The sequence below is a fragment of the Ictidomys tridecemlineatus genome, chromosome 6 (genome assembly GCF_052094955.1).
Source record: "Ictidomys tridecemlineatus isolate mIctTri1 chromosome 6, mIctTri1.hap1, whole genome shotgun sequence".
NCBI lineage: Eukaryota > Metazoa > Chordata > Mammalia > Rodentia > Sciuridae > Ictidomys > Ictidomys tridecemlineatus.
Genome location: NC_135482.1, coordinates 6,304,372 through 6,315,439, shown reverse-complemented (window position 1 = coordinate 6,315,439; position 11,068 = coordinate 6,304,372). Strand labels below are relative to the sequence as shown.

Here is an 11,068-nt window from a genome sequence, read left to right as displayed (position 1 = left end):
GAAAAGTGCGGAGCAGCGGAGCATGAGTGAGGAGATGGCTGTGAGACAGGCTGCAGCGGTGTCTGGGAGGGACGAAGAGGCGGTGCTGCTCCTGGAGAGGGTCCATTATCGACATGACCCGCGCTGGCTGCTGCCCGTGTCCCCACGGCTCTGCCTGGCCTGCGCGCTGGAGCTGCTGCCGGAGCGCGGCGTGTCGGTGCGGGCTGATCCCTTCCCTGGGCACCAGGGCTTGGGCGTTTGCTGGCCTGGGGTGGCCGCTGACCCAGCCAGCTCCCGCGGCCCTGGTTGACCACCTCCTACCCAAGTCTGCCCACCCCGCCCTGCTTTGAAACACTTAACTTTTTTTTCTCTAGTTGTCAGTGGACCTTTATTTTATTTATTTGCGGTGCTGAGGATCGAACCCAGGGCCTCGCACACGCCAGGCAAGCGCTGTACCTCTCAGCCCCAGCCCAGCTTTAAAGCACTTTTAAAACGCATGCAGGTGCCCATGTGGAGCCGCAGCCCCTTTTCTAGAGCGTCCTCTGCCTGCTGGTGCTGTGCCCAGGAAGATTGGCCGGCGCACCCTGCGCCAGCCCTGCCCTGCGCCAGCCCTGCCCTCCGCCTGCCCTGCCCTCCACGGTTTACTCCTTCCCCGCCTTAGCTCGGGCTTCCTCCTATGTGGTCCCGGCTCCACCTTGTTCTCTTCAGCTATTTGAGGCCCTTGTGAGGGCTGGACCAACTGGCGGAAGTTCCAGCCAGTGGACAGGGTTGGTTCAATCGCAGGGCTCCTGGTTCCCTTAGTGCCTACCCACATTTGCGCTGAAAAAAATTTTTTTCCACTGGGAAATCCAAGAAGGGTGGGTGATCAATTCGCCGTCAAATTCATAGGAAGGGAATTCCTATCTTGGGGTGCAGTGGGGAGTAAATCAGCTGTCCTCAAATTTTTTGATCCTAGGATAGCCTTACAATTTTAATACTTGTTGAAAACTCCAAAGAGTTTTCATTTATATTCATAGTTACTGTATTTGAAATGAAAACAAAATTTAAAGATATGCATTCATTTAAAGTAACACTAAATTTATGTATTAAGGCAAGTACTTTTTGTATTCAACCTTTTTGAGTGTACAGGACTGTGGCATAAATAATCGTATTTTATTTTTAGAGGAGAGAGAGATATATTTTATTTATTTATTTCTCAGTTCTCGGGGGACACAACATCTTTGTTTGTGGTGCTGAGGATCGAACCTGGGCCGCACGCATGCCAGGCGAGCGCACTACCGCTGGAGCCACATCCCCAGCCCCTATTTTATTTTTTATATATATATTTATTTTCAGTACTGGAGCTTGAACCCAAGGGTGTCTAACTCTGAGCTACGTGCCTCCCCCAAGCCCTGTTAATTTTTATTTTTAAGACAGGGCCTCACTAAGTTGCTGAGACTTGTCAATTTGTGATCCTCTTGCCTCAGCCTCCTGAGTTGCTGGGATTATAGGTGTGTGCCACTACACCTGACTGCATATATAATTTTTAAAAATATATACATATATATTTTTAGTTGTTGATGGACCTTTATTTTATTCATTTATTCGTATGCAGTGCTGAGAATCAAACCCAGTGCCTCACACATGCTAGGCAAGCCCTCTACCACTGAGCCACAACCCAGCACTGCATAAGTAATTTTTTTTTTTTTGAGAGAGAGAGAATTTTTTTTTTAATATTTATTTTTCAGTTTTCGGTGGACACAACATCTTTGTTTGTATGTGGTGCTGAGGATCAAACCCGGCTGCATGCATGCGAGGCGAGCACGTTACCGCTTGAGCCACATCCCCAGCCCTGCATAAATAATTTTAAAAATAAAAACTATTTTGGCTGGTGGCCATCCACTCTTAGAACAAATCAAACTAGCTCATAACCCTGATTTCACTAAGGGCAGGATATCTGAGGCCTGCAGTTTTTGGACAGTGAATCAAAGATAAATAAGACTGTGCAGTAGGGGAGAAGATAAAACAATACTTTATAGAAAATATAGAAGAATGGACATGTTTGTTGTCAAGTACAGTGTAAGGTAGGGAGGGATGCCACTGGAAACACTTAGAGGAGGAAACTTTCAATTAGGCTTAAATAGATGGGTGAAGTTTGGAGATGGGAGACTTATCTCAGGAGGTAGGTAGCTATATTGTGTTAGAAGGGACATTGAAGAAGTTGAAATTAGGAGAGCCAGGTTGAGATTACTACTTTGAAGAGTTTGCATCTGAAGTAAGGAGCTTGAACTTAAATCTGTCAGTGAAGGGGAGTTATTAAGACTGTGTTTTGAGTAGCACATTTAGATCATTAGCTTAATCTGTAATGTAGGATGAGTTGGTAAAGCAAAAATAGGAGACTTAAAAGCATAAGTTAGAGGCAATGAGATATTCCTTCTCCACCTTTTATTGAGTTAGTTTGTTTATGTATTTCTTTATGTTTTGTAGTACTGAGGATTGGCTCCAAGGCCTTGCACATGTTAGGCAAGCATTCTACCACTGAGCTCTACTGTTGGCCCTTTTTATTTTATTTTGAGACAGAGTCTGGTTAAGTTGCCAAGCCTGGACTTGAACTTGCAATCCTCTTACCCCAGCCTCCTGGAGTGTTTGGGCTCATGACACATATTACTGCTTATGGATTTGGGGATTGAACCCAGGACCTCATGCATCCCCAGCCCACAAAATGTACTTTTTTCTTAACTTCAGCTCTCACCAATTGAAGGAGTAATGTAGTCAATTGTACCACGTTCCTGTCCTATCCTTAGGGTTCATCTTTTTTTTTTTGTGGTGCTGGGGATCGAACCCAGGGCCTTGTGCATGCAAGGGAAGCACTCTAACAACTGAGCTATATCCCCAGCCCCATCTCTTTTTATTGACCTAACTATTTAGCATTTTGCATAGCTGCTACTCAGTTACCTGTACAGGGAAGGGACTTGAGGGTGAGAAGTTTATGCCTACATTGAATGGAAGGATGTTGTTTTCTGTACCTAGCTCTGGAAGCTTATGAGTGATCCTTGAGCAAGAACTGGTGAAGATTTAGTTTTGAGTCCTTGGGAAAGTCTAAGTCTTTGTTTTCTCATCTCTGAAATGGTGATAATATATTTTTTTTCTTGCTTCATTAACCTGTTAGGCTTAAATGAGTTGGTGGACAAAAGAATGATTTGTTTTTTATTTATTTATTTATTTATTTATTTATTTCTCGGTGGACACGACATCTTTGTTGGTATGTGGTGCTGAGGATCGAACCCGGGCCACACGCATGCCAGGCGAGCGCGCTACCGCTTGAGCCACATCCCAGCCCAAAAAGAATGATTTGTGAAGAGTAAAGTGCTATGTAAATACAGGATAAGAATCTCAGCTTGCATATAATTCAATGTATGAACACATGAATTCCCTAATTGAACAATGCTCTTGCTCCCTGTAGGGAGTATGGATCTGGTTGTAGTTTAGATGACCACTTTAATACCATCTTGTAATTGTACTTGGGAATTACAGTTGGGTTCAGAATGACTGAGATTTGATTGCTGTTGAATGTTTTTCTCTATTTGCTCAAAGTTGGTGCGCAAGAAGTATGTGTTATCCTGCTTTCGAGATGCCCTTGTGAGGCATACCTCCCTGATTACACAGCTGGTGGCTCAGGATCAGAGAGTCTGCATTCACTTCATAAATATCCTTTTTGGTGAGATTAAAAGGAAACTTAGCATGACTTTTGTGTGGATAGCATGTGTATTTACTTTTGGGGATCTTGGGGAATGATCTTGGGATAATAATTTAGACTTTTTGTATTGTAATAGTTTATTAGCCCATTGTTTTGTCATAATGATGGAGATATGGTCCCTTTTCAAAGATAGGTGATACAGCTATTTTTTATGGTAATTGGCCTTACTAGATCTAAAAGGTTAGTAAAAATGTGAAGATGAGTATGGGAAATACATAATTCTTCAGAGTCCAGTCTAGATTTTTCACAGGATCAGACGGCTTGGAATGGAATTGGCTGCCCTTGATGTGACTGATCAAGTTAATTCACTTCTCTTGTGCCTTACAAACATGTTTCTCCTGTGCCTGAAGGAACACATGTCTCTTCATGTGTAAAATGAAACAGATTAAATTGTACCTGAGTTCTCATCTTTTAATATGATTTTGATTTCCAGTGGAATGAATCATTTTGGGGAAGAGGGCATTTAATTTGTATTGGGTGCTTCTCTATGTTAGAAGCTTTTCAGCCTTTTCACTGCCCAGGCAATATTTAAGGAAGATAGGATGATCCTCAAGGCTTAGGGAGGTCATAAACAAATGGCAGAGCTGGAATTTTACCCTAGATCTGTCACAGACTCTAGAGCACACAGTTTTTCTGCTGAGCCACATTAACAGTTCTCATCTTTTTAAAGCTAGAGTAGGTCATTGAAATTCTAAGTGTTTGATGTTAAGGGTAAAATTTAACTGGGACATTGCTTAAGGTTGCTAGTTTTAGAATCCGCAGCATAGCTTTGTGGGTTTGTTTCTCTTAAAAGAGAACCATTAACCACTCTTTTATTACTTCCCTCTGCACCAAGGACTGTTATGCAATGTAGAAGATGGGAATGTAACAGACCTCTGTATTGAAGGTAAGGTGAAACTGCATTGAAAGCTGGGAGTATTAACTTGAATTGTAGCTTCATTACTTGTGAAATTGCCCAGTTAGAGTCAGATAAGGAGAACTCAATTAGTTGTTAATCATTAAAATTCTACATTTCTTTATTGAGCATCTACTCTGTGCTAGATACTATATCAGGCTAGGGATATATAGATGGATAAGATGTGGTCTCTGCCTGCTAAGAGTTTACAATTTGGAGAAGAGATTGATTGGTAAATAACTAGTTGGTTAGTGCTATTATAAAGACATGGTACTAAACTTTTTTGTTTGTTTTTGCCATGTTGGGGATTGAATCTGTGGCCTTGTATGTGCTAGGCAAATATTCTACCATGCTTGAGCTACATCCCCAGCCTAACTCTTTTTATTTTTATATATTCATATTGGTTTATTGAAATTTGTGTGCACACAGATGGTGATTAAAGCTGTGGAAGTACATATGTTAACTTATAAAGGGGCCTATAGAGAAAGAAATCAAGAGCATTGGGTGGGTGGAGTCTTATAAAGAGAGAACTATACTGTTTAGGATCCAGGAACCATACCAGTTATTGATTTCTTTGGTGGGGGATACTGGGGATTGAACTCAGGGACACTCAACCACTGAGCCACATCTCCAGCCCTATTTTGTATTTTATTTAGAGACAGGGTCTCACTGAGTTGCTTAGTGCCTTGCTCTTGCTGAGGCTGGCTTTGAACCTGGGATCCTCCTGCTTCAGCCTCCTGAGCTGCTGGTATTATAGTCATGTGCCACTGTGACAAGTCCATACCAGTTATTTTTTATTTTTATGTGGTGCTGAGGATTGAACCCAGTGCCTCACACTTGCTAGGCATCTTGTCTTGCACAACATTAAAAAAATAAACAAAGGCATTGTGTCCATCTACAACTAAAAAAACATTTTTTTTAAAATAACTGGTATGGGGTTGTGACTCAGTGGTAGAGCGCAACTGAATGAAAGATTCTGGTGTGAGCTTGGAAGACCAGATGGCAGATATGAATATAGACCATAAAGAGGGCTCATGAGATTTTTAAGATGGAAATGAGGACTCCATTGGGAATTAGAGTAGAGACCATATGAGTTAAACTATGGAAAAGAACTTGTTTATATTTTGTTCATGCCCTGAGACCGTGTGAGGCTAAGTTTAAAGATGATGAACTGATTAGTCTGATGAAGGAAATTTCAAGACAACACAGCATTCAGGTGGTAGCATGGGTATTGCTAGCTTTATTCAGAGTTTCAGTAAAAATCAAGAGCAAAGAACAGAATAGAATGTTTTGAAAAACTTGAAGTTTGGCAGAAAAGAATTGCATGTAAATTAAGGCCAAGGAAAGTGTCATTACTGAAGAGATTAGCACTGTTAAAAGGAAGCCAAGTACTTTGCACCAGGACAGTAGGAAAGATGCCTTGAGAACATCTCTGGAGTTGACCAGATCCCACCCATCCAGATTCAAGGGTATAAAAGTTTAAACTTCTTTGAAAGGCTTTGCTTCAGTAAGAGAGCACTGGAGTGTCTTGCTTTCAGGGCCTCATAGAAAGTTGTTTCCTCAGGATTTCTTTCATCATGCTCAGCCATCCAGGGCTCAGAGGTTGCTGGAGCCATGGTCCAATGGGGTCTGGCTTCTGCTTTCTCTGGCATCAGACACTGATGTCATCAATGTGGTGATGATTTTGCAGGCATGAAGAATGAAAGAGTCACCGGGCTTCCATCTGGATTTCAAAGGGAAGCCTGGAAAGCTAGGCAGTATATGCAGGGTGGGAGGGCAGTATATGAAGCTGTGAGAGTGAAGCAGAAGCCACAGTGAAGACCCCAGCGCATTAGATAGGCCAGGAACATGAGGAAAGCTGCAGACAATGACCAAAGCCAGCCCAAATAAGTGATCATGTGGCTTGTAGCTGGTAAAGCTGTAGGGGCAGGCTGCCCAAGCCCTATGGAGTTTACATCATGTCACCTGTGTGCTCCAGTGCAAGACATGGAGCTACGGAATTTTTTTCCCTGCTGGATTTGGTCTTGCTTTGGTCTGGCCCTTCCTTATTATTCTGTTCCTCCCTTTTGGAATTGGAATGTTTTCCCTGTACCATTGCATGTTGGAATTATATAACTTGTTTTTAATGTTTTTTTTTGTTGTTGTTACTGGGGATCGATCCCAGGTGGACCTACTATTGAGCTACATCCTCAGTCCTTTTTAAATTTTTTTTTTTTAATTTTTAAAAATTTTGGGGCATACTGGGGATTGAACTCAGGGGCCCTTGGCAACTGGGCCACATCTGCAACCCTATTTTGTATTTTATTTAGAGATAGTGACTCACTGAGCTGCTTAGCACCTCACTGCTACTGAGGCTGGCTTTGAACTTAAATAATAATTTTATTAGTTATAGATGGACACAATGTCTTTATTTCATTTGTTTATTTATTTATTTATTTTTTAATATTTATTTTTTAGTTGGACCCAATACCTTTATTTTGTTCATTTATTTTTATGTGGTGCTGAGAATCTAACCCAGGGCTTTGCATGTGCTAGGTGAGCGCTCTACCCCTGAGCCACAACCCCAGCCCCATTTGTTTATTTTTAATGTGGTGCTGAGAATTGAACCCAGTACCTCACATATGCTAGGCAAGTGATCTACCACTGAGCCACAACCTCCACCCCCCAATTTTTTTAATTTTGAGAAAAGATCTTGCTAAGTTGCCCAGGCTGGCCTTGAACTTGCAATCCTCTTGTCTCAACATCCCAAGTTATTGGGATTTAAGCTGTGTACTACCCTGCCCAGCTTGTTTTTTGATTTTTACAGGAACTCTTAGGAGTTTGTTTTAAATTTCAGAGGAGACTTTGGACTTCAACTTTTGAACCATGATGGAACTTTTAAGTCTGTGGAGACACTTAGAGATGGACTGAATGCATTTTTTATTTTTTGGTGGCTATTAACCTTTTGGGGCCAGGGTTAGAATATTTAGTTTGGATCTTGGATTGAAGGCTTGCACCCCTGCTGGTGGTACTGCTGAGAGGTAGTAGAAACTTTAGAAGATGCATGCTAGTTGGAAAAAGTAGGTCATGGTGGTGTGTTCTTGAAGGGTATCTCTTGTATCTACCCCCTCCTCACATCGCTTTCTGGCTGCTTTCCTCTACCATGCTCTTCTGCCATGATGTACTGCCTTACAATAGATCCAGAAACAACAGGACCAAGTGACCATAGACTTCAACCTCTAAGACCGTGAGCCAAAATAAATCTTTCCTTTTTTTAAGTTGATTTTTGTCAGTTCTTTGCTACAGAGATGGAAAGCTGACTACCACGGGTGGCTTTGAAGCTCAAAGATAATAGCTTAATAATTGTCTCTGTTCATCCCTTTGGCTACTTGGTGTCAATACTCCTTCTGCACATATTTGAACTCCCTTAGAACCATGACAACTCTGTTTCTACCTATTGAGATGCTGCTATCCTTTATACATATACTTCTTACAAACAAAGCCATTTTCACTGTCTCCAATATAAGGAGATGAAAAGTTCAATAATAATTATTTTAATTTCTGGATATATAAATGAATCCATCATAACATATATTTCTGGGGCATGATAGCTATTATCAAATTCAGTCACAGTTCCAACTGTATATTCCATTACCTAAAGACTACATTTCAAAGTTAAACTTCAACAAAACTTTTATAAATAAGAAGGAAAAGAGGAACTGGGCACATTGGCATATACCTATAATCCCACACCTGTAATCTCAAAAAAAATAAGAAATAAAAAGGGCTGAGGATGTAGCTCAGTGATATAGACCACCTTTGTGTTCAATCTCCATACCAAAAAAAAAAGGAAATGAAGAAATAGTTAATATGCACACATGAAAAGTTACTATAATCATTTCTATAAGTAGTTACAAGTGTGTGGTTAATATTTATAATTTCCTTGTTAATGATACCAGTTCTATCTTTCCTTTGCTTTCAGCCAGGATCTTACCCGGTCAGGATATTTATCTGACAGGGTAACCCAAAAACTTCATTTCTGAAAGGTCTGCATCTTCAGAGGCTCTGCCATTTGTCTGTCTGTCTGTCTGTCTGTCTATCTATCTATCTATTTCTGGGAATAAAAATGACTGGGGATGTATCTAGCTCAGAGGTACTTTACCACTGAGCTAAATCCCCAACCATTTTTATTTTGAGACAGAGTCTTGCTAAGTTGCTGTGGCTGGACTTGAACTTGGAATCCTCCTGCCTCAGCTTCCCAAGTTGCTGGGATTATAGGCCTGTATCACCATGTTCGGCCCTGGCTCTGCCTTTTTTGATTGTTAAAGTTTTTCCCTAATGTTTACTATTGAATATGAAAGTAATAAGAGTCATCCGAGATCATCCCTGGTTGCAGACATATTCCCTTTTGCCCTTGTTTGTAGAAATACAGTTTTCCTTTTTTTAAAAATATATATTTTTAGTTGTAGATGGACATAATACCTTTATTTATTTATTTATTTTTATGTGGTGCTGAGGATCAAACCCAGTGTCTCACATGTGCCAGGCAAGCACTCCACTACTTAGCCACAACCCTAGCCCTCCCTGTGTTTTCTAGATCAATTACTCCAGGTTCTAGAATGATCCCTTCTTTTTGTTGGCATAAGGAGCTCAAAATGTCCAGATGATAGTTATGACTTCTAATTTAATGAAACTATTGTGTGTTCTCTCATGGAAGCATCTTTTCCTTAGGAACTAAGAACTTTAACATAATTCAAAGTTGTGGAATAGGATATGTTGTGAGCTGAATTGTATTACCCTAAAATTCATATATTAAAGCTCCCATAATGTGAATGTACCTCAGAATGTGAGTGTATTGGGAGATAGGTTAGGGCTGGGGTTGTGGCTCAGCGATAGAGCGCTCGCCTAGTGTGTGCGAGGCCCTGGGTTCGATCCTCAGCACCACATATAAATAAAATAAAGATACTGTGTCCAACTAAAAAATAAATATTAAAAAAAAGAAGTGATAGGTTAAAATTAGGCCATTAGGGTGGGCCCTAGTCCAATCTGACTAGTGGCCTTATAAGAAGAGGATGTTTGAACATACAACGACACAAGGGGTACACATGCGCAAAGAAAAGTCATGTGAGGACACAGTGAGAAGGCAGGCATCTGCAAGCCAAGGAGAGTGGCTTCAGAAGTAACCAGATCTGCTGATAAATTGATCTTGGGTGCCTCCAGAACTGTGAGAAAATAAGCTTATATAGTTTAAGCTACCCCATCTGTGGTGTTTTATATGGCATATGGAAGTCCTAACAGCAAATCTGATATAAAAATTCTGCAACGAGTTATTAAGTGTTATAGTAAGAGGAGTGATCTCACTTCACCCATTGATTCCCTGCCCCACGTGTTCTGCTATGGGAAAGACAGCACCTTATGCTAATCACTGATTCAAGGAATATATTTCATGTAAGATAGAAACCAATCTTTTCAGGTATCTTCCAAGTAATGCCATAGCTTTCTTCAGAGCCCTTCCACATTCTGTTAGGCTAGCTGGTTCCGGTGATGGAATATGGGACAAGAGTATGAGTACCTTGCTGCACTGCTCTTACTGTGAAGTGAGTTCCTTGACCAAAGTGATATTGTGTGGAACACTGTAACAGTGAACAAGATATTTCAGGTAAAGTTATAAGTTTTCAGATGTGTTGCTGGCAGAAGTATTATGGCTTGAGAAGGCAAACCCATATTCAGAATACATGTCTATTCCAGTGAGGACAAATCTGTGCCCCTCCATGATGGAAGGGCTATAGCGTAATCCATCTGACACCATGTGACTGGCTGATCTCACGTGGTGAATGGTCCTATATTGGGGGCTTAATATAGATCTCTGCCAAGGGCCATTTAGGCATATCATGGTAGCAGTAATCAATTCTGCCTTGATGAGAGGAAATTCATATTGTTGAGACTACATAGCTTTCAATTATGCTACCATAGCCATTTGGTACTTGGATTCATACGTCATGAATGTACCGTGAGGTAGCTAGGGAAACAGGAGGACTGACATCCATCTCCTTTGCCAGTTTGTCCACCTGATTGTTCAGAACCTCCTCTGTAGTAGTTGCTAGGCACGGCAGTACATGGTTGTAATACAAGTGACATGGGAAGCTGAGGCAGGAGAATAGCAAGCTCAATGCCAGCCCAGGCAATTAGTGGGACCCTAAGGACTGGAGATGTGTATCCGTGGTTAAGTGCCCCTGGGCTCAATCCCTAGTATTAAGAAAACAAAATGTCTTTTGTAGTAGAAATTCCTTAGGGAGTATTCACATAGGACACATATGTCTTCATATTTTGTCCCCACTCTGAAAGGTCCATCTTCTTCTTTCTTAGACCTCAGTGCCACCAATTCTGAATTCCCCAAGTCCATGGCCAGCCAGCCAAACAGCAGCTGTCCATTAATCAATGTGGTCTGTATGTACTTCCGACCATCTCAGTCCAGACAA

At 41.3% G+C, this 11,068-nt stretch overlaps 1 protein-coding gene across 7 annotated transcripts in view; it reads left to right on the top strand.

Annotated features, from left to right (window-relative positions):
* Window positions 1-11,068, top strand: part of Mei1 (meiotic double-stranded break formation protein 1) — an 80,004-nt gene continuing 68,936 nt past the window's right edge. For 6 of the 7 annotated variants that reach the window (XM_078052666.1, XM_078052665.1, XM_078052663.1 and 3 more), the window contains exons 1-2: window positions 3,514-3,676; window positions 4,551-4,601. In XM_078052666.1, the coding sequence (XP_077908792.1) occupies window positions 3,529-3,676; window positions 4,551-4,601 (199 nt within the window). In that variant the 5' untranslated portion in view covers window positions 3,514-3,528. Of the gene's footprint in view, window positions 197-3,513; window positions 3,677-4,550; window positions 4,602-11,068 lie in introns of those variants that run through there. The other variant, XM_078052667.1, reaches the window with a different exon arrangement.